Raw genomic sequence first — 24,127 nt, 5'->3', positions numbered from 1 at the left:
TGTGATTAAAGTTTAAAAGTTGACCAGATGTAGAGACATAAAAAATAATAGAAGTTAACAGAGGCAAAGGAAGAGAAGAATGGGGAGTTATTTTTTAATGAGTACAGGGTTTCTGTCTGGACTGATAAGTGGATAGCAGTGATGGTTGTATAACATTGTGTATATACACAATGCCACTAAATTGTACAGTTAAAGATGGCTAGAATGGTAAATTTTATGTATATTTTATGACAACAAAAGAAATGAATAGGGCCTCAGAGAAATATGGGACACCATAAGCTCATCAACATACATGTACTGGAAATACCAGAAAGGGAGGAGAAGTAGGAAAAAAAAATTTTTTTAAAGCGGAAAACTACCCAAATTTGATGAAAGACAAAGAAATCTAAGCTCAATGGACTCCAAGCAGAGTGAACACAAAGCAAAGAGATCCTGATCCAGGCACATCACAGTAAAAATGCTAAAAGACAGAGAGAAAACTTTGAAAGAGCAAGAGAAAAATCACACAAAAGGAGACCCCAAAGGATTAACAATTGACTCCTCATCAGAAACAATGGGGACCGGAAGGCAGTGGGATAGCATATTCCAAGTGCTGGCTGGGCAAAACACTGTTAAGCGAGAACTAGATCCCAGGGACTTACTTCCCTGGTGGTCCAGTGGTTGAGAATTTGCCTTGCAATGTGAGGGACGTGGATTTGGTCCCCGGTCAAGGAGTTAAGATCCCACATTGCTGTTGGTCAACTATGCCTGGTGCTGCAACCACTGAGCCCATGCATCACAACTAGAGAGTTCACGCACTGAAATGGAAGGTCCTGAGTGGCGCAACTAACACCCCATGCAGCCAAATACATACCTAAATAAATGAATCAATATTAAATAAAAAAGAAGTTCCCAGGCACCACACTAAGGGAACCTGTGGGTCACAGCAAAGATCAAAGACCTTTGCAACTAACACCTGGCCCAGCCAAATAAATAAATATTTAAAAAAAAAAAAAAACACCAACAAACCGGATCCCACATGCAGCAGCTGAAAGTTTGCATGCCACAACTAAAAAGATTATGAATGCCACAACTAAGACCTGGCACAGCCAAATAACAAAAAGTAAATAATATTTTTAAAAAAACTATCTTTCAAAAGTGAAGACATAATGTAGAGGTTTTCAGGTAAACAAAAACTGAGAGAATTGCTGCTCAAAAAGCCACTTGCTAAGAAGTATGGAAAGAAGTGCTTTAGGCTAAGAGCAAACGATCTCAGAATGTAACTTAAGTCCACATGGAAAGATAAATAGCCCCAGTATATGTCAAATAATGATGAAAGACAGCATAAATGCTTATTTGTTTTCCTTGCTCCTCTTAACTAATTTTAAAAGCAATTGTGTGTGTTTGTGTGTGTGTGTGTATATATACATATTATATATATATGTAAATTGTATTATTGGGCCTATAACATATAAAAATGTAAAATATTTGACAACAGCACAGAATATATCTTATATATATATATATTATATATATAATGGGAGCAAAGCTGCCTTGGATTAAGGACATGACACCAGATGATAACTCAACTCCACAGAAGCAAAGGAAGAGAACTAGAAATGGTAAATAAGGAGGCTAGTATAGCAAACTTTATATGTACTTTCCTCAGTTTCTTTATAAGGCATAGAATTATATAAAGTAACAATTATAACAGTGTATTTTTGTAATGTATATAGATGTAACATGTTTAACAATAATATTAGGTTGGTGCAAACATAATTGCAGTTTTGGACCATGAATTTTATATCACTATAACTAGGCTCGTTATAACACATCTTTATTACTCAAAATAGGAATCATTACAATCAACACATTTTTGCCAATGAGAAATAAGTTTGTTTATTCCTGTGGCATAAAAATCCATGCATTTTCTTCATCCCAGGGGTTGTGGAAGCGTTTTCCTTGCAAAAAGTTGTCAATATGCTTGAAGAAGTAGTAGTTGGTTGGCGAGAGGGCAGGTGAATATGGCAGATGAGGCAAAACTTTGTAGCGCTATTGGTTCAACTTCTGAAGCATTGATTGTTGTGATGTGAGGTCAGATTTATTGTGGAGAAGAATTTGGCCCTTTCTGTTGACCAATGCCAGCTGCAGGTGTTGCAGTTTTCAGTATATCTCATTGATTTGTTGAGCATACTTCTCAGATGTAATGGTTTCATTGGGATTCAGAAAGCTGTAGTGGATCAGACCAGCAGCAGACCACCAAACAGTGACCATGCCCTTTTTTTAGTGCAAGTTTGGCTTTGGGAAATGCTTTGGAGTTTCTTCTCAGTCCAGCCACTTAGCTGGTCATTGCTGGTTGTCGTATAAAATTCACTTTTTGTTGCATGTCACAATCTGATTGAGAAATGGTTTGTTGTGGTTGTGTAGAATAACAGAAGATGACACCTCAAAATGACAATGTTTTTAATTTGTGCTCAGCCACGAGGTACCTATTTATCAAGCTTTCTCACCTTTCTAATTTGCTTCAACTGCCAAACAACCCATTGAATGGTCAACTTTGAGTTCTTTGGCAACTTCTGGTGTAGTTTCAAGAGAATCAGCTTCAGTGATGGCTCTCAATTGGTCATTGTCAACTTCTGATGGCCAGCCACTCTGCTCCTCCTCTTCAAGGCTCTGCACTGTACGTTTGTTAGCAGTTCTTGGGCCAAATGCGTTATTGAAGTTGCAAGTTGTCTCTACTGCTTTATGACCCATTTTGAATTCAAATAAGAAAATGCCTTGAATTTGCTTTTTGTCTAATATAATTTCCATGGTTTAAAATAAATATAAATAAACAGCAAGTAATAAATCATTGGCAAAAAAGAGAGATGCACATTAAAATGATGTATAACATAACCACATTTATTTAAGAATGTATTCCAATGTCAAAGGGCAAAGTTCAACAGTGCAAGAACTGCAATTACTTTTGCACCAACTTATCAGCATGAAATGGAGGAAAAAGAAATAGCTATATATTTCTACATCTTACTGGAATTAAATTAGAATAAATTTAAAATATTCTAATTAGTTAAGATGTATATGTTAAGTTCTAGTGCATCTACAAGGAACATAACAAAAACACAGTGAAAAACTTAATGGAATTAAAATTTTACATAAGAAAATATTCATTTGATGCAAAAAGAAGCAATAAAAGAGGAATAGTGTGAAAAAAGAGATGGAACATACAGAAAACAAAAATTAAAAAGCAAACATAAATCCAAGCATACCAATAATAATATTAAATGTGAATGGATTAAACAATCCAATCAAAAGGTAGAGATTGACAGATTAGATTTTTTTTAAAAAAAAGATCCAATTACATGGTGACCACAGGAGACACACTTCAGATTTAGAGATACAAATAATGAAAATAAAAGAGTGAAAAAAGATATGTGTGCAAACAGCAATCATAAGAAAGCTGGACACAATAGACTTAAAAAAATTGTTACTAGAGTTAAAAGGGACTTTTTTTTATGGGACATATTATAAGGATTGAAAGGTTAATCCATTAGGATATCCATCTAAGAACAGAGCCCCAAAATACATGACGCGAAACTGATAAAATTGAAGGGACAAATAGAAACTCAATAATAATAGCTGATTGAGATGACAATACCCCACTTCCAATAATGGATAGAACAACTACACATATGTTCCACAAGGTAATAGAAGAACTAAAACTTCAAACCCACTTTAAACCTCAAAATCCATAGAACACTCCATGAAAAAACAATAGAATACACATTCTTCTCAAGTGCACAAGAAACATCCTTTAAGATATACCACATTTTAGGCCATAAAGCAAGCCTCAAAATGTTTGTAAGGATTGCAACATGCTAAGTAAGTTTTCTGACCACAATCAAATGAATTAAAGTCAAAAGTAGAAATTTGGGGAATTCACATGTGTTCTGGATATTAATTCCTTATCAGATATATGCTTTGCAAGTATTTATTCCCATTCTGTGGGCTGACTTTTTAAAAAATATTTATTTCTTTGGCTGCGTCTGGTCTCAGTTGTGGCACGCGCAGTCTTCATTGTGTCTTGTGGGATCTTTTGTTGTGGTGCAAAGACTCTCTAGTTGTGGCACGTGGGCTCTGGAGTGTGAGGGCTCAGTAGCTGCGGAGCTCGGGCTTAATTACCCAAGGTATGTGGGATCTTAGTTCCCTGACCAGGGGTCGAACTGGAGTCCCTGGCATTGCAAGGCAGATTGTTAATCACTGGACCACCAGGGAAGTCCCCAATACTAGCATGTAGACTGATAATTTTTTTTAAATTTTTATTTTATATTGGGGTTTAGTTTTACAATGTTATGTTAGTTTCGGGTGTCCAGCAAAGTGATTCAGTTATCTATCTATTTATATGTATATCCATACATATATCCATTCTTTTTCATATTCTTTTCCCATATAGATTATTACAGAATACTGAGTAGAGTTTCTGTGCTATAGAGTAGGTCCTTGTTGATTGTTATATATGGTAGTGTGTACACATTAATCCCAAATCTTTTTTAAAATTTTTATTTTTATTTTTTTAACACCAGAAACATTTTGTCTTGGGTATGAATGGATACATGTATGTATGGCTGAGTCCCTTTGCTATTCACCTGAGACTATTGTTAATTGGCCATACCCCAATCCCAAACTCTCAATTTATTCCTCCACCTTTCCCTTTTGGTAACCATAAGTTTGTTTGTGAAGTCTGTGATAGACTAGTTCTTTTTTTTTTTTTTAATTTTAAAAAGTTTATTTATATTAAAAATAATTATGGATTTTTGGCTGCACTGGGTCTTTGCTGCTTTGTGTGGACTTCTCATTGTGAAGGCTTCTCTTACTGTGCAGCACAAGCCCTGGGCACGAGGGCTTCGGAAGTCGCAGCTCATGAGCTCAGTAGCTGTGGAGTTTTGTTGCTCTGCAGCATGTAGAACCTTCCCGGACCAGGGATTGAACCCATGTCCCCCGCATTAGGCAGGCAGATTCTTATCCACTGCACCACCAGGGAAATCCCTTTGAGCCTCTCTAAAAAAGTTATTTTAAAATGTCTGTCTAGTATATCTGCCTTTAGGCCTTTTTAAGTTCTGTTGATTTATATTTTCCTCTTTAATGGGCTGTAAGTATAAGCTTACACTTATAAGTATACTTATATCCTGTTTCTTTGTATGCCTTGTGGGCTTTTGTTGTTGCTGAAAACTAGACATTTGAATCTAATAATGCAGTGACCCTGGGAATCAATTTTTTTATATGTTTATTTTGATTGTGGTAGGCTCTCTCTGTGCTGAGGCTCTGGCTGAGGTGTAAACTTAACGTCCTTTCAGTTCTTTATTTGAGCCTTTCCCTCAGCATACCTCGTCACTTTCTAATTTTCTCTGTACATATCGAGGTTATTAAATCTTAGTCTTTAAAGTGTGGCTTTTAGACAGTAACAGAGAGAAAGACGAAGGAGTGTTGGGGAAAGGAGTGCTGGCTTTTTAAATCTCAGGGCTTCCCTTGTGACTCAGATAGTAAGAATCTGCCTGCAATGCGGGAGACTGGGTTTGATTCCTGGGTTAGGAAGATGCCCTGGAGAAGGAAAATAGCTACCCACTCATACCACTATTCTTGCCTGGAGAATTCCATGGACAGAGGAGCCTGGCGGGCTACAGTCTGCTGCTGCTGCTGCTAAGTCACTTCAGTCGTGTCCGACTCTGTGCAACCCCAGAGATGGCAGCCCACCAGGCTCCCCAGTCCCTGGGATTCTCCAGGCAAGAACACTGGAGTGGAGTGGGTTGCCATTTCCTTCTCCAGTGCATGAAAGTGAAAAGTAAAAGTGAAGTCGCTCAGTCATGTCTGACCCTCAGTGACCCTATGGACTGCAGCCTTCCAGACTCCTCTGTCCATGGGATTTTCCAGGCAAGAGAACTGGAGCGGGGTGCCATTGCCTTCTCCGGGGCTACAGTCTATGGGGCCACAAAGAGTCGGACAAGACTGAGTGACTAACACTTTCGCTTATACTTCAGAAGGCACTTCAGCTGGTTGGGGAGAGGCTTGCAACAATGGAGGGAGGTACCACAGTGGCTTCCCACCATCTTTATCTGCACTCCTGTGATTAGAAGCAGCAATCAGTGATCAGAGCACAGATCGCGACTACGGCAGGGGGGACAGGGCTCCTTTTTGCTCAGCATAGGACCCAGTCTATTGCCCAAATCAATAGATCTCCAGGGTTCTAAAATAATTACATCAGACAGGTTCTGCCAGTGTAATTTTCCTCTAGGTGGGGAGGCAGATTCTTGGTTTCTCCTACTCCTACTCCACTCTTCCCAGAGTCCTTTGGAGTTTTGTACTGACTCTCTCAGGTAGAAAGTATTTTACAGATGATGAAACTGAGCTTCAGAGGTACTAACTACCCAAGCTGGTATTACATAACTCATAACAGGTCTGGCTGGGAATAGGGGCCCACTAATTCTGGTTCCACAGCGTGTATGCTTGACTCTAAGTTGTGTCTTAAGGTGAAGGAAGTTCTGAAGAGGCTCCTCTCTTTATTCTACCAGGTACAGCTCAAGGTCCTCCTTCCTTTTCAGGTCCATCAGCCCAAGGTGGAGAAGGATGAGGGCTGCCAGACTGGTTTCTGTCCCATGGCTCTCAAGGAAGTACTGTTGTTGTTCAGTCACTCAGCTGTGTTTGACTCATTTTGACTTCATGGACTGCAGGACGCCAGGCTTCCCTGTCCTTCACTATCTCCTGGAGTTTGCTCAGATTCATGTCCGTCGAGTCAATGATGCCATCCAACCATCTCATCCTCTGTCATCCCCTTCTCCTGCCCTCAGTCTTTCCCAACATCAGGGTTTTTTTCCCCAATGAGTCAGCTCTTCGCATCAGGTGGCCAAAGTATTGAAGCTTCAGCCTAAGTCCTTCCAATGAATATTCAGGATTGGTTTCTTTTGGATTGACTGGTTTGATCGCCTTTCTGTCTGTCCAAGAGACTCTTGAGAGTCTTCTCCAGCACCACAATTCAAAAGCATCAATTCTTTGGCACTCAGTCTTCTTTATGGTACAACTCTCACATCAGTACATGACTACTGGAAAATCCACAGCTTTGACTATGTGGATCTTTGTTGGCAAAGTGATGGCACTGTGGGGCAGTGCAAAAAGTCCTGTGAAATATTAAAAATATCAAAAGCAAAAGTTTTAAAATATTAAAAATAAACTTCTCCAGGAGGCTAGAAAGGCTGTAATAGCAAATTGTCTTCTGTGGTTAAAAAATATATAATATACATGCTTAAAGTAGGACTTAGAGGAAATACATGTAGCCAATGCAATGTATATTCTATACTTCTATTTCCTTAGTCATATCTGTTGCTCTATATAAACCACTATTTATTTTTAATTACCTGCTTATTATGCGCTGAGCACTGTTAACTCCTTGACATTCATTGCTTTATTATCCTCTTATAAATAAGACACGGGCTTCACTGGTAGCTCAGCTGGTAAAAGAATCCACTTGCAATGCAGGACACCCTGGTTTAATTCCTGGGTGGGGAAGATGCCCTGGAGAAGGGATAAGCTACCTATTCCAGTGTTCTGACTCAGACAGTAAAGAATCCGCCTGCAATTCGGGAAACCTGGATTGGGAAGATCCCCTGGAGGAGGGCGTGGCAACCCACTCCAGTACTCTTGCCTGGAGAATCCCCATGGACAGAGAAGCCTGGCGGGCTACAGAGTCAGACACGACTGAGCAACTAAGCACAGCAGAAGGGAGGCACAAACTGCATTTGCTTTGGGAATGAAAGGCCACTGTTGTGGCAGCACCTAGGGTATAGAACTGGATATCTAAAGAGTTAAGGCGCTTTCTTGAAAGCTTGCTGCAATCCTTCAAAGGAAGAACAAGCATTTGAGGTCCCCTTCCCTTCTTCCCTCACTCCGTCTTCTGTTTAGCCTTGAAGTTTTAGCAGAAGTTTTCCCTGTGTCTTAAGACCGAGAGACACACCTTAGGTCATCCCAGGAGCCAGTATTACTCTTTACACTGCTGCTTCAGATTCCAAGTAGAAACTGACTTTTGTTCAATGCAAAGAACCCAGGGAAAAAGAATCGAAGGAAATGTAAGAGTTGAGGAAATTGAAAGCTCTTTGGTTGAATATTTTTCTATGAACAAAACTGACTGAATTTGGGGGAAGTTCATCCTTGATTTGTACTCCTTTTCCAGTCGTAATTTGGACTTTGTGCTCAAACATCCACATTGTTTTTTCTCCTTACAATTTCCTATAATTTTGCTTTCAGGAAATGACTCACCAATACCAGAGCAACACAAGCAAGTTAAAATATTTTCTGGATGAAAGAATCACCTTTAATGGATCCTGTAAGTGTTGTTTCAGGAATTAACATGAGAAAGGTCATAAATAGAGACATCCTTTTATTTTTAAAGCAACAATACTGGTGAAGTTCTTGGTTTCCCAAAATGTGCTTTCTACACAACTGAACCACCTGAGTACAAAGAATTCCATCCTGATCCGCCCTCCAAAGACGGGGAGATACACAAGTTGTCTTTATTTTTCTAGGTTTCTATGATAGCTTGATGACTAGAATGCAGTGATGGTGCTGGAGTAACTGGTAACACTGCTGTCATCCTCATCTTTCAACTTAAATTCATCTGTGATCTCTTTTCTGAACATCTAAGTTATGAACAAAGTAGGTAAAGTGTGTCTCAAAGAGTGTTTCCAGTCATTTCGTTTTGTTTCTAGTAATTCCTTATCAGTTACATCTTTGTGAAACAGAGGTGAAATTGATTTGCATGGTTTTATTTCATTGAAATTTTGAATATTTAGTTTTGGAGCTGGAAGGAATTTTGAAGAGAGAACTAGTCTTCTTCCCCAGCAGGGCAAGAGAATTGGTATCACTTCTTTCGTATTGATCGGTAGCCAACTTTGTAATAAAGTGACTGTGTTAGTGGCCTCTGACTACATCTATTGCCAGGACTGCCTTATTTAAGATTACGGGTTCTCATAAGTTGGACACGACTGAGCGACTAAGCACACACACACACACACACACAGAAGCCTTAAAAATATTTTTTACCCATATGCCTAATGTAAATGCATTACCAAAAAACTTCAGGACAAAAGTTGCCTCCTTAGAGCCTAGTCTTTCCATGATTTTAAGCTTTGTATATTACTCTTAACATTAGTGATTCTGGCACAGACTGCTTCTGGTTGATGTATGAAATCTATATATTTATTGAATTTGAAGAATTAATGTAATCTAGAGTCCCACAGCTCCCAGACATTTTAGAATGTAGCAGAGTGTAGCAGCGGAGAAGGCAATGGCACCCCACTCCAGTACTCCTGCCTGGAAAATCCCATGGACGGAGGAGCCTAGTGGGCTGCAGTCCATGGGGTCGCTAAGAGTCGGACACGACTGAGCAACTTCACTTTCACTTTTCACTTTCATGCATTGGAGAAGGAAATGCCAACCCACTCCAGTGTTCTTGCCTGGAGAATCCCAGGGACGGGGGAGCCTGGTGGGCTGCAGTCTCTAGGGTCGCACAGAGTCGGACACGACTGAAGTGACTTAGCAGCAGCAGAGTGTAGCAGGAATACATAAGCTTAGGAGGCACGGTTCAAATCACACTTAGGTGACATTGTGGCTTTGTTGCTTAACCTGAGTTTAACTTCCTTATAGACAGTAAAACCTGCTTTATAAGGCAGCTGCTGTTTTGTGCTTACCCGCTCAGTCATGTTCAACTCTTTGTGACCCTGTGGACTATAGCCCGCCAGGATCCTCTGTCCCTGGGAATTCTCCAGGCAATACTAAAGTGGGTTGCCATGCTCTTCTCCAGGATATCTTCCCAACCCAGGGATTGAATCCAGATCTCCCACATCGCAGGCAGATTCTTTACCATCTGAGCCACCAGGGAAGACCAAGAATATTGGAGTGGGTAGCCTATTCCTTCTCCAGGGGATGGATCTTCCCTACCCGGGAATCGAACTGGGGTCTCCTGCATTGCAGGTAGATTCTTTTACCAGCTGAGCTACCAGGGAAGCAGTTACAAAGCAGCTGTGAGGATTAAATTAACAAAATAAACTGCTTTTAAGAGGTGGTAGCTATTAAGGTGGCATTTAGGATGGCTCCGTCATCTTCTGTGTATGAAATACAAAGAAAACAGGTAGCACTGGTAACAACACATTTATTTATGCACCCTGCTGTGTGACCGGGAGGTGTTTTTCACTTTCCAGTAATTAAATTAGGTTTTAACAATTAAAATTCCAGATAAACTACTGTAATTTATTGTTGCTCATGACCATAAGTAAACAGACATGGCACAACATAAAGGAATTTTAAACGCATCTAACTTTAGGTATAGCTTTGAATACGGAACAGTATCTACTTTGGCAATGGACCTAATGGATTACCAATATGCTTCTAAATCTCATGGTTCTCTTCAGACACAACAGGAAAAATTTCAGTTTTTGACGTTTGAATTTCAGAAATTTAACAAAGATTCTTAGGAAGCTGGAAAAGGCCATTACTTAAGCCTATTATATTTATCACAAATATAAATGTATTGCTATTAAAAATAAACTTATGGTAGGCAGCAGTCAACTAATTGCTAATCTCATTTTGTAGATTATATAGTATTTCTTGAAAATAATTCACCTCAAGATGGCAGGCTACAGAGCTTTTTGAAGTAGTTCTTGCTAACCTTTTAAGACTAGTGAAAGAAATTCAGATCCCAAGCCAAATCACTGCATGTATTGGATTTTACATTAGGAACAGCCATTTTTCAAGAGACTGCATCGTACAAGGCAGAATGCCTTTATTCCTGGTTTCAAATTTTACAACGTATGATTATTCTGAAGGAGGTTTGGTAAGTGTTAACAAATGGGTACTCATTGCTAGAGCAGTATATTAAGAATGTGCTGATCACCAAGTATGAGATTTTAAATTAAAATTATATACTGTTGAAAATAAGACAAGATAGGGAGTTCCTAGATCCTAGAAAATATTATGGCTAAGGAAATAGAGAACTCAAAAGAGGAATCTACCTCCAAGAAACTACTTCGGTATAGTAAAATAGAATTAAGTGCCCTGTCTCAGGAAACAGTTATTAATAAGAACAACTGGGACATCACACATCATTTCTTTGGAGATTAAAGTGCAGGCTATGAAATGGCATATAAAATAATGCATAAAATAGTGCAATCTTAAGGTGCCATTATTTTTATTACACATAGCCTATGTTCATATGTCCATTTTCTCTCAAAAATCCAGCTGTAGTGACACCTTTTAGCTTATTTATTTAGGCATTACTTATACTCTGTCTTACCCACCTTAGGGGCTACATAGAATATTTTAACAAGTAGAATAATAGCGCATATATCTTGAAACTACTAAATAGAGATTAAGGCAAGCCCCTGTAAAGTTCAGTACTCCAAAAACATGTTACACCAAAAAAAAAAAAAATTTGCTTCCAAAACCAGTGGCTTTAGACCTGATGGCACCCCAAGTTTTTAAAACAGTATAATTACTGATTACTCTGATTACATCTGTGTTTGCCCTTATTTCCAGGCTCTGTACATCAAAAGAGGAGCTTAAAAAACAACAGGTTCTATATCCTCATGTTCTGAAATAATACACAGTTCAGAATACGTGAAAACCAAGTCAAGTCCACGTGGGAAACAAGCAGAGACTCCTGTGGGGCGCGAGGGGGCGGCAGTCCTTTCCATTTTTCATCCGCCCTTCCACATTTCATCTGTCTGTAGTGTTGTGATCAGTTTGCAAATGGGACAACTTTAAGTATCCTCTGAAAGACTAATCAAGGAAGATGATGGGAATACTCTATGAAATGTCCTAACATTTAACATATTAACATACAGTATTTAAATTACTGACCTACAATCCAGAGCAGGATAGTTCTCTCTCGGGTTGCTAACTTACAATTTTCCTGTAACATATGTCAGTTTTAGGTGATGGAAATATTTTGTGATTTGTTGACACTTAAAAATCATTATACTACCCAAATGCAAGTATAACAGCTATCAAACTGGCCAAGGCAATATCCTAACATATTTTAGCTAGTTAAGATTTAAAACAACTGTAGTGCTTTATTTCCTACTGTTATGCCACATTCACCCATTAACAAGTGCAACTCATTAAATTTATGGGCAGATGATTACAAGTATATATGGTAGAAATTTGGATTTTGAAACAGAAAATCTATCTTTTAAAAGTGTGAATGTTTATTATGGAAGCCAAATATTCATGTTAACTAAGACTGTAGATACATTTAGGGTTATCTAGCTGGAGTTTAAAAAGAAACCCAGGAAACTTTAAATAATTCATTAACATTATTAAAAAAGATCATCTGAGGTCATATCCCTTTGATGCATAAAGATCATACTTTATAAACCTGTAAACATGTACTTTGTTACTTAAAAACATCTTCGTATTACCAGGAAAGCAGACTATTAAAGGCCATGAGTAAGTATTCCAGTAGGTCTCCTCCAAAGTTGTGATAATATGGCTAAATCCTATGACTAAACAAATGAGACCTGCTGAGAAAATGAGTTCCAGACAGGGACTTTTATGGATGATCTTGGCTGACAAATGTTTTTTGGAAATTGTTTATTTTAAAATTACCTTCCCAACAAACCATGAAAACACTTGGACGTTATTTTATGTTTCATTGAAAACATAACTACATTGTGAATGGAGTTTTAATGTTAGACAAAGAACTGATCAAAATCTAAGGACACTATTATGTAAGGACAATATTAAAAATGGATAAGAAGTTTCATTTGGTGAAGTTAATCTCAAGGATGCATAACCATATCATGTTGGACGGATTAAAAAAAGGTAGTGACCTTGTGCTTTTCTTCAACTAAGGTACTTACCAAAACCTTAGGTTTTATACAGGTGTCAAACTCCCACCTGGAAAGGGATAGTATTCTATATTACACCTAAGTTTACCTTAAATAACTGAAGCCCAAGGCAACAGCTGTTTAACTTAACAGTCAAATAATGACTACATAATTTAGTACATTAAAATAAAACTAGACAGTAATAGTTGACTGTTCCAAAAAATACACAACTGGGGAGAATAATCACTGTACAGGTGTTAAAGTGACCACTCAGAAGGTTGACAGTGCAAGACATGCTTTTCCAGTTACAAGCTCAAAACAGGAGTGCAAACAAAATTAAAGCTTTTGTTCAAAGTTGAAGGATAAGGAAAGCCTGAAATTAATGTTAAAAAGCTTCCCTCAGGTCACCCCCCAGAAATGAAACAATCAAAATGCTTTTTCATAGTACAATTTTCTTCAATGAACTGTTTTTCAATGGCAAAACAACTGCATCCCATAAGTTGGGTTCCCTACTCATACCACTGGTCATGGCCACAATGGATCAATGAGCATACACAGTGGCGAGTCAGGAATAGTAATAGTTACCAGAGGTCTGATATCAACATAAAGAATTTGGGGTTCTGTCTTAGCCAGTGTACCTGAACCCTACAGAGAACAGCTAAAGCAGCGGGCTTTAATACTCTCTTATCCTGTAAAACCGGAGGACAAATGGACATACAAATACCACTCCCCCTCACCCACCAAAGCAAGCTGTTACGGTGGAAGATGTTAAGTGCTTAAATGAACTAAGACACTGCTCTAAAAAGTGGAGAAGTATAGAGGTTCAAGATCAATACCAGTGCAAGAGCTTTTGTAAGTGAATTGACTAGGCAATGCATGCATGCATCCATGCAAATGTAGGTCATGGCCCCAAAAGAGAACTGAAAACATGTATATAACAACTGGGTAAGTCCCTTGCCAGTAGTTTATAAAAATATATAGTCAATACTGTAGAGGCCCCTTCTACAGTCAATACTATGGAAGTCCGTTTTAGTTACCCATTACTTCAATACCAAAAAGCATTTACTACTTTTCAGACATTCCAGACAAAGGTCACTTATAACAAAAAGTCAACTTTTTTTTTTTTAAAAACAAGATACTGTCCATTTAAAAAGTAGGTCTTCTCTTTCAAGTGAACAGGACATTTTCTGTATTAAACTTAGTTTCTAGTCTGTCAAGACTGGTTTAAGATCCTTATGTAATGTGCATATATGCAGAAACTAATTTGCTTTAAACATTATCTGCACACAAAAAAAGGTTAACTTCTCAAAACATGATAGAATAGGTCTGGTTAGTACAAATCTATTGCAAAGTAAAAAGATTCTGTGCATCAGTTCAACGAGGAGAAGCAGGAAAAAAAAAAGTCCCAACCATGAGAGTTCAAGTTGTGTTCTGAAAGCCTAGAGCTGAGGGACACCGTGTCGCGCCGTGTCCAGATACGCAGAACTGGTCAAGCTACAAAGCCAGGTCTTCCTCTGGCGCTAGAAGCACGTTCCGATTTACTTTCTATTCCGGAGACGTTTAGATTTCCTAAGAGAGTCTATGGCTTCTGCGGCCTTTTTTCGTTTCCGAGGAGACTCTTCGCTCTGCCCAGACCCTGAGGAGTTTCCCACTGCACTCTCCATTACTTCTCGCAATTTGCGCTCCAGCTCTGCCAACCGTGCGTTCTGTTCACCTATGATCTGGGTCTGCTCTAGCAGTTTCTGGTCCTGGTCTTGAAGTTGTTTCTGCTGTTCTTGCACTTTGGTGCGAAGCTCAGAAATTTCACGCCTGAGAACAGTCACTCCAGCACCATTTGTCTTAACCTGCTGCTGGAGTTTGGTAACCTCTTGTCTTGAAGGGTTTTGCTTGGAGAAGAGTTGCATTGTAGTCAAGGCTGCAGACGGTCCTGGAACTATGGAGAAATGGTTTAAAATGGTCAATCATTTCAATGGCTCACCACCAGTAATAATTAATGAGACTTCTTAATGTCCTCAGTAATATCACCTCTACAGATTTCTTCTTTGCAATCTACTTGGTCTAATGAATTAATCAAATACTTTGTCTTAACTATAAATGAGTCTGAATTCTGATTTTCATGTTCATGTGGCAATATGTGGATTGCCAGCAAAAGCAAAGAGTGTCCAGGGGTGTTAACTTGGATTTAAAAATATTATAACACTTTTTTAGAACCTAGTTAAGAAAATATAAATGTAAAACTAGAGTAGAATTACTTTCTATCTTATCACACACAAGGAAACATAAATATCTGAGTCAGACGTACAGACCTATTAGGTTCATAAGTCAAATAACTGGGATACCACCAAAAAGGGTTACATCACACTCGATGACCAGGAAGAACTTCTGACATGATGTAGGAAGGCTTTGGAACTATTCTGTTTTAGGAATAACAATGTACCATGGGCATAAAAATCACTATTTTAAACTAATAACCTGCTTTTTTTTTAAACCCTATCTCTGAAGCTTTTCTAAAAGAACCATATGGATCCATCTGCACCCTAATGCTAATTTTCTCCTCATACATTTAAATAACCAGAATATTTTCCTTGACTGATACATTGTTCTTTCTCAGCTTACCTTTAGCCAACTAACAAGGCTCAGATCAGTTCTCACCTCTTGTGAAGTCTCAATCAGACCAGCCAACAATGATCTTATCTTCCTTAAGATTTTCTCTCTACTCATTTGGCATGTAAATGGACACTCCTTTAAACTATTCTCTTGCCTGTAATAATTTGAGTCATGATTATGTCTTACCCTATGAAATAATCAGATTCTTGAGAGCAGATATCATGTATTACAATTCTTTTTAGTCTTCATAGGACACAGTATAGTGCTGTCCACATAATAGTACTCAATAAGTAATAGATATATTAATGCTGAGATGTCATAAGCTTTATTATTAAATTACAGACACCCACTCACTCTACTGAGTACTCCAGGGAGCTAACTAATCTGAATGAAACAAATGTTTTACTAAAAATTGCTCTAACAAATTTATGCCCAGTTAAAAATTGTGGGTATGTATAAAGATTCAGCCTTAAGATTGTTCTTCAGTGTGGTTCAAATACTGAAAAACCTGGAGACAAATGTGCATAACAACAGGGGATGAACTACATAAGATATGGTCTGTAATCTAATCTGTCATTAGACTACAAAAATGATGCTGCAGATACACAGTTACAGACTCAGAAAAGTTCAAGATACACAGTTAAGTGGGAGAAAAAAAGGCAAGTTACAAACCTGTGTATGAACATGATTATAAACTGAAAGTATTATAAACAAAAGATACCTGGAGGAGAGCCCATGAGTCTTCCAGATACATCTGATCCTGGCAATTTCCTCTTTAGAATTGGAACAATCTTTTCATCAAAGTATTCCATTGCCATGGAGGAAATATCCCTTAACTCTTGAAGGACTTCATGAGCTCGCTGAGGGGCTCTGGTAGAATTGACATATCTCAACACACGATAAATCTCATCAATCACCTAAAATAATGAGCTCTCATTAGCACTTTATCTTTTTTAAAGAATATAGGTAAACAGGGAGTAAGGTAACTGCTTGTTTTGCAAATTCTACAGAGATCTACAGGTTGACTTAACTGATACACTGACCAATGGTAACATTACCACCTGTAACACCTGGCTTTGGGCTTGTTATAATACTATATGTTTCATATTTATATTTATTAAGCATCTTTACTGTTCTGGGGCTAAAAAAAATTACCTAATATTTATATATAACTACAAAATGGTCAATTACAAAATATACACTTATATACGTTAGCAGTAGTCCTTCATGTTACTAGTCTGTCACATTCTACTACAAAGAATCTGCTAGTGATAGGATATCAACCGATCCATAGTAGTGCTACATGTGTGTTGTAAGTAAGCAAAGTGCTGCAACACTCCAGTATTATTTGATGTCGTCCTAGGTGCTAGCACATTCCACCTACAGGTGCAAAGTAACCCTCAGCTCTCTGACCCAAAGCAGACCCTCTCTCTCTCTGTTGCTCAAGGTTTTGCACATTATGATCTCTTTTCTGTCATGTTCTCCCTGCATATCTCCCCTACCTTCTCCAGCCCCAAATTTCTAATTCACACTTGAGGTCTCAATAACACTTTCTCAGAGTAAGTAGTCTTTTCTGAACCCTTTTTAAGTATGTTAACACCTTCATCAAATCTTTTATTTTTTCTTCAGAATACACATTACAAGGTTTAAGTACTACCTTTTTCTGTTAATTTCTTCTTCCCATAACACAGTAAGCTCAATGAGAGAAGAGACCATACCTAGTTTCCACTGTCAGATCCCCAGAGCCTAGCAGTATCTGGCATATAGCAGACACCCTAATCAACGTACATTAAATGAGTGATAAAGATGGTCAAATAACATAAACTGCCTAATACTGACACATCTAAATAAAACTGGTTAGGGACAAGCCACAAGGTTAAAGTCAATACAAGAATATGATTTTTAGAGGCTAGATTTTGTTTTGAATACAATGGTCATTGTTAACAGAATTTTTACTGAGAGAATAAATGGACCTAATAAGTTTATGTACATAAATACTGGTAGACAGAAGAATATTTACAGTATGTTTGACCTAGACTAGAAATGACTGCTACAATGACTCAAGCATGAATAAGAGCTACATCTTAACCTGTGCAAGATGACTTAGTGAAAGACCCATACACAGCAAAGACTAGTTCAAACTGAGTAAGTTCAATGTACAAGCAAAGCGTTGTGTGAAAAAGGAAGCAGACAGGGATAAGATTTGTTTGATGATTGAGTAGGCCTAATGAAGGACTTGGCAATGAGAAATAAGCAGAATTTCAACGAGAAGAGAAGTCTGAGCAGAAGGAGGGTGTACATGACTGAAGGAGGAGTGCTGCAGTGAGGAGGTGGCTAGGGAATCAAAATGTATGTAGTGTTATTAGTACCACGGGCTTCCCTGGTAGCTCAGTCGGTAAAGAATTTGCCCAAAATGCGAGAGACTGGGGTTCGATCCCTGGGCTGGGAAGATTCCCTGGAGAAGGAAATAACAAACCACTCTATTATTCTTGCCAGGAGAATCCCATGCACAGAGGAGCCTGGCAGGCTACAGTCCATGGGGTCGCAAAGAGTGAGACACGACTGAGCAACTAACACTTTATTACATACCATGCATTTATTCTAGGTTTTTAAAATAAATTTATTATGTAGTGAATCCTCTTCCATAACCCTGATTCTTCAGAATTAATTTCATATCAAAATATTGCATAGGGATTACTAATACTAAATGACATCTGTAAGGCAAAATGTGAAAAATTCGTATCTACCGTATTCAGCCTTCTAAATACAGTGTGAAAACAAGGTGTATCTCTTTCCCTTTGCCCAAGTGTTCTATTAGGAAATTTAATGTTTTTAAATCTTACTACATAGAGGTTATTTTAATTAAGGGGACTCATCCAATCCATGTTTTCAATAAAATTAAAAACATTTTCTTTCCTGTGTCCAAAAGTTATAAGCAAAGGACAAGGTGAAGAAAAAGACAGCATGTTAGAACCAAACCACTTCTGGCATTCAGAGTCATCAGTGGCTGAAATGGTTGTAGAGATACATGTTAAGAAAAGCACAGTATTTACCTGATTTTTTAAATATTTCATTTTCTCAATAGGTTTAATCACTTTCTGAAAATTACTTTAGCAACCAGAATGTAATGGTTTGAGTCTTGTATCCAGTGTAAAGACCACAGGTCTTAGGCAGGTCACTGAAACTCTTTAATGGCTCTTTATACACTTTTCAAGTAATATGCCACTGCTGAATACTAGAGATAATTAATACTTATGAAAAATATTTTTAAGTTTTAAGAAAGAATGGTAAGAAACCAAATGTGAACAACTATCACATTCCCAGCACATATAGTTTACTCTATCATGCTTATGTTTAAATTGGCAGAGTAATAAATGACATACTATGAACATCATTTAAGGCTTTCAACTATTATAGATGAGAGAATTTCTATCTTAATCTCCTGTTTAGCAAACAAAGTAGTGCAAGTGAGTGAAAGTCGCTCAGTTGTGTCCAACTCTTTGGGACTCCATGGACTATATAAAGTCCATGGAATTCTCTAGGTCAGAATACTGGAGTGAGTAGCTTCATGGGATCTTCCCATCCCAGGGACTGAACCCAGGTCTCCCGCGTTGCAGGAAGATTCTTTAGCAGCTGAGCCACCAGGGAAGCCCAAGAATACTGGAGTGGGTAGCCTATCCTTTCTCTAGCAGGTCTTCCCGACACAGGAATCAAACCGGGGTCTCCTGCATTGCAGGCAGATTCTTTACCAGCTGAGCTACCACAGATGCCCTTAGCAAACAAAGCTCCCATTAGAATATTGAACCTTGTATGTTCTCATTTTCTGTTTCTTTTTGTTCCACTTGCTGATGTGCTCAGCCATGGCTGATTCTTTGTGACCCCATGAACTATAGCCCATCAGGTTCCTCTGTCCATGGAATTTTCCAGGCAAGAATACTGGAGTGGTTGCCATTTCCTTCTCTTTGCTCCACTTGAGATTTCCTTAATTTTCCTCTCATTTATTTTTTCTTCCATATTTGTGAGTCATTCTTTATATGGCATGTGTTTGTCTTTATTTTTCTGATTAATATTTCTCTTAGACCATTAGTCACAGTTTGTTCAAGTTTTATATCCTTGTATTGCTTTCTCAAAGGTCTTTTGTTCTCCATTTGTTTTACTTTGCGTTTCTTATTAGCCTGGTGATTCTCTACTCCTTGCTTATATTTAAAAATGCAGCACATAAAAAGCTGATCAGATCTAGTTAGCCAAACTGGTGGTAAAGGTGGAGTTTAGGGGTGTAAGAACAGGGACCTAAAAAATTCAATGAAAATAGATTAATTTTTTTTTCATTTTAAAGGTTCAATGACTGCATGTGTTTCCTTGAGGACCAGCAAAATGAAAGGAGGAAATGCTTCTAAGCCAGAATTATTTTTAAGAATGTCTTCACACTAAAACCAATTTTAAAAGAAACAAAAATACAACATTCTGGAAACATTAGATAAACTGAAGGATATTTATTCCTCAAAATAACTTCAAAAACTTGAAGCCCAAGAAACACAAAGTGTAGGGAATTATTCCACATTAAAGAGAACTAACAAATTCATGTGTGATCCTAGATTGGATTCTGGACTCAGAAATAAGAAGAGCTAGGAAAACTATTATTGGGATAAGAAATGAAATTTGAATAGGACTGCTGATCAGTGTATTGGATCAATGTTAAATTCCCTGAGCTTGTTATCTGTACTGTGGTTAAGCAAGAAAATGTCCTAGTTCTTAGGGAATACACTGAAATATTTCAGAATAACGGTCACAGTATCTCCAACTTTTCTTCAAACGGTTCAGAAAAATAAAACACATATGCAGAGAGAGAACAAAAGCAAATGAGACAAAAGGTAAATAACTGCTGATCTGGATAAAAGAAATATGGGAATTCCTTGTCATATTTTTTGCAATTTTTGTGTAAATATGAAATTGCATCAAAAGAAAGCTACCCCTCAAAAAAAGAATAAAGAATGACCATCACCAGTTCCCTCCCCCCACCGAAAACAGTATTAAAAACAAACCAGCAATACAAAATCTACAGATTTTTAAGTTCCTTCAGGGAAATCTAGCTTCATGACAATCATTTATACCATGAAAGCACTGACTTTTTTTGGAGACCACTGTATTTCAATAAGCACAAAAGATTTACTGGGGTTGTTAGTAACAATGAAGTAAACAAATTATCCATGTCTTTTTTCATTATTGTATCTCCTAGAATGGTTAGTTGGCCTCTGCTCCATGTGGTTTTCAGTTTGTGTGAACTGCTAATAATGATCAAGAACTTACTGTAAAAATTTGACTTCTGTATGTCAGTCAGAAGATTTGAGAAATATATATAGGAATAAGCCAAGAATCTATACTTGATTCTGAGAAAAGATGAATGGAACATTAATATAGTGGCCAGAGTCTGCAACTATGGCCCTAACTGACCTGTGCCTATTTCTGTAAATAAGGTTTTTATTAGAACATGAGCACACCCATTCATTTACCACATGTAGAATCATGGCTGTTTCTCAGTTGAGAAACAGACCATGACATGACACAGACCACACGGTCCACAAAGTCAAAAATATTTATTATCTGGCCCTTTACAGAAAAGTTTGCTGATCCTTCCCAGAGCTCATAGTGGCAAACTCCCAACCAGTCTGAATTCTTTAGACAGACCTTTAAATGCCTTTGTTGTTAGTACTGTATCCTTGTCAAGAGACTCCATTTTAAACGCCTCCCATGAATAAGCCTTAGATTTTCACTGGGTAGAAGGGCAATGATTTAGCTTGTTTGGAGTTGGAGAGGGGACCTACAGATTTAAATCATTCCTAAATACAGATTCTCAACCAACCTTTTTGTTTTAGCCCCATTTTCAGAAGTGTTTTCAACTCTAGAATTTTTTAGAGGTTCAGCTGTGCATACTACATTGACTCCCAGCTTCCCCCACTGACAGGTTAGGAATTAACTTCCTCAGTTCTTCTAAGTCAGTTATCATTTGTTCATCTACTGTCCAACTTCTAAAATTCTGCTGCTACTGTCTACACTCTTGACCTCCTTTTCATGGGGCTTTATCTTTTCTTCCTTTTAAAAATTACATCATTTACTTTACTGAGTCAAGTATGGGGAGGAGTTAAGAGGTAAACATACATTTAATCTTCTATCTTCATCCTACCATTTAATTTTACAAACGAATTTGATTGTTCTTTCAGAGAATAATTAAAAAAAATTTTTTTCCCCCATCTGTTAGTTTAAAAGTCCAAAATTCTGGTATATATCAGGCAATCTAATTTAAATGAATGTTGCTATTACCCAGATTCACTAAGTAACTTGTAAAAACTAATTTGTGAAATGAACCCAGGAGCAAGATGCTGGGGAAACCAAGAATAAACTACTATAGAAATCATATACCAAATCAAGATTATACACTAAACTGAAAGAAAAGTATTTCATAGAATATCTTCATTTACAGATGTGAAATTTAATGCCATATCCTTATGTTCTGAAGACAGAATATGAAAGTTTAAGGATGAGAAAGTTCAAAAAAGAACAATGATAAAACAACTCAAATATTGCAAACTATGTTAAGTTAGCAGTTTAGACTTAGCCTAAGTAAGCTAAAAAGTACCAGCTACATAAAAATAAAAAGTATTAATCTAAGTATACAGTGTTTAGGCAAAATATAAGCTATGAAGATGGCAGAATAAACCAAAGTGATAATCAAAACAAAAATTATTTGTTTTTCCAGTTCAGACTTGCAGGAGAAAAATAAATTAGAATAAGATCTTGTGAAGAAATGGGTAATATTAAGGAAAAATGGAAGACTTTTCCACTGCAGGTAAGGTAAAGGTCTCAGGTAAGGAGCAAATGCCCAAGGGATACACATACGCTTCAAAACTGAAAACGTCCTCCGCTGCTACCACCTCCGTTAGTACTGGAGTTAAAAGAGAAAACAAGTGGTTTCCAAAAAATAGCAAGACTCAGCTGAATTTAACCTCATTTGTTTAAACAGTAAATAGCATCATTTCAATCACATGATCTTGATCAACTAGAACAACAGACAGACAACTTCTGTAAAGGCTGGTACTAAAATATCTTTGGCTTTGCAGGCCATATGGACTTTGCTGCCAACTATTCAGCTCTCATTAACAATAACTGGTTGAACTGTCTCTTGAGGTTATGAAACATAGAGAGGTGTCTTAAATATTCATAATCTTAACATTTTGAGATACGCAATAAAAACTATGAGGCTAACTACAGGAGACAACCTATTTTAGTTCAGTGAACATCACTGAATTAAGACCTATGAATTAGACCTGGATAAAATCTGGCCTAAGAATTAGAATCTAAAGTTTCTAACTGGTCACCTTTTTATAGAAAAGCATCAGTAGCTAATATGAGGAAAGTGAGCCATACCAAAGAATACTTTAAATAAGAATACTTTAAATAAGAAACAGGACTCCTCTGCCTCCCAACAAACATTACAGAATATTGAAAATGAAGAAAATAATAAAATATTGCCAATGTTAATTATCAATGGAAATAACAAAAAGAGAGCATTCAAATTTTACTAAGTATTAATTAGTTCCAACCATGTTAAGGGAACCTTTTGCCAGTAGCAGCTAAGTAGCAAAATGATCTTTAATTCTATCTCCATCTCTTCCACATAAAAAGATACTGAAGTTATTTCATTCTGAATTTACACTCAATTCAAGAAGCAAGGTATCAGTGAAGGTATGAGCAGCATGTTGAATTCTGGGTCCTTTATTAACTTAGTCACAGTAAATACACCACAATAAACATTTCTGTGTAAAACAGCACTATTACTTAGCCCAGAGTATACTGCTATACAGTAATTATCTATTCTTGTCGAATCTGGAAGTTTTTAAGTTGTTTTCATGAAACATTTCTCAAACAAAACAAAACCAGCTTGTCTCTCCCAACTCCCCTCCCTAAAATGGTAACAATCTTGAAGGCAGAGACAATACCTATTCTTGCTCATTGCTGTATCTCTGGCATCTTTACAAAAAGTAAAAGCTTAAAAATTTTTCTTTGCGTATGAACCCTTAAAAAACTTTCCTGAAGAACTGTAGGGCTTTTATAGCAGATTTCATAATCATAAGTTTAAGTATATAGATCACATAAATGATATATATTTATATAAGTTATTGCACAGAAGCTAAACAAATCCATTCCAAGAAACCCACTCAAAGTAGCAGCAATGGGACTTCCCTAGCAATTAAGGAAGACTGCACTCCCATAGCAGGGGGCATGGGCTCGGTCCCTGCTCAGTGAACTAAGATCCCACGTGCCTCATGTGCTGGCCAAAATTAAAAAAAAAAAAAAAAGTCAAAAGCCCACAATTATCTATACAACTTACCCTTTAATATTGTGACTACTGAATTCACAGATGACCAAAGAAGTAGGAGTGATTCTGTCATTTAAAAAAATCACTCTGTAACTTCATAGTAATTTAAAGTTTAAACAGTCCAATCCAGCTGTTACTAAGTAAGCAATTCTATTTTACCTTTCCTGGTATGAAGCAACAGAGATTGGAGTCCACATACTTCATGAAAGTCATATTTAATAATGACAGCCTTGTTTCAACAGCAGCGAGGATGTCTGCATGCCGAGCTAATGAATGGTTTCTCCTTTCTGACTCTCTCCTA

The 24,127-nt window shown here is 37.5% G+C and overlaps 2 protein-coding genes across 8 annotated transcripts in view; one reads left to right on the top strand and one right to left on the bottom strand.

Moving 5' to 3' along the window:
• NVL (nuclear VCP like) overlaps positions 1-22,573 on the top strand; it is a 179,798-nt gene extending 157,225 nt beyond the window's left edge. For 4 of the 7 annotated variants that reach the window (XM_061382312.1, XM_061382321.1, XM_061382320.1 and 1 more), the window contains 2 exons: positions 8,269-8,347; positions 19,789-19,898. In XM_061382312.1, the coding sequence (XP_061238296.1) occupies positions 8,269-8,347; positions 19,789-19,883 (174 nt within the window). In that variant the 3' untranslated portion in view covers positions 19,884-19,898. Of the gene's footprint in view, positions 1-8,268; positions 8,348-8,546; positions 13,977-19,788; positions 19,899-22,206 lie in introns of those variants that run through there. The other 3 variants (XM_061382314.1, XM_061382313.1, XR_009729892.1) reach the window with 3 other exon arrangements.
• Positions 10,155-24,127, bottom strand: part of FBXO28 (F-box protein 28) — a 27,927-nt gene continuing 13,954 nt past the window's right edge. Inside the window, exons 3-5 of the mRNA XM_061382323.1 lie at positions 23,986-24,124; positions 16,174-16,369; positions 10,155-14,778 (exon numbers count right to left, since the gene is read on the bottom strand). Coding sequence (XP_061238307.1) covers positions 14,384-14,778; positions 16,174-16,369; positions 23,986-24,124 — 730 coding nt within the window. The 3' untranslated portion in view covers positions 10,155-14,383. The remainder of the gene's footprint in view (positions 14,779-16,173; positions 16,370-23,985; positions 24,125-24,127) is intronic.

This window comes from Bos javanicus, chromosome 16 (assembly GCF_032452875.1).
Source record: "Bos javanicus breed banteng chromosome 16, ARS-OSU_banteng_1.0, whole genome shotgun sequence".
Lineage (NCBI taxonomy): Eukaryota > Metazoa > Chordata > Mammalia > Artiodactyla > Bovidae > Bos > Bos javanicus.
Note: the sequence above shows the minus strand (reverse complement) of the source record. Positions and strands in the feature narration are given on the sequence as shown.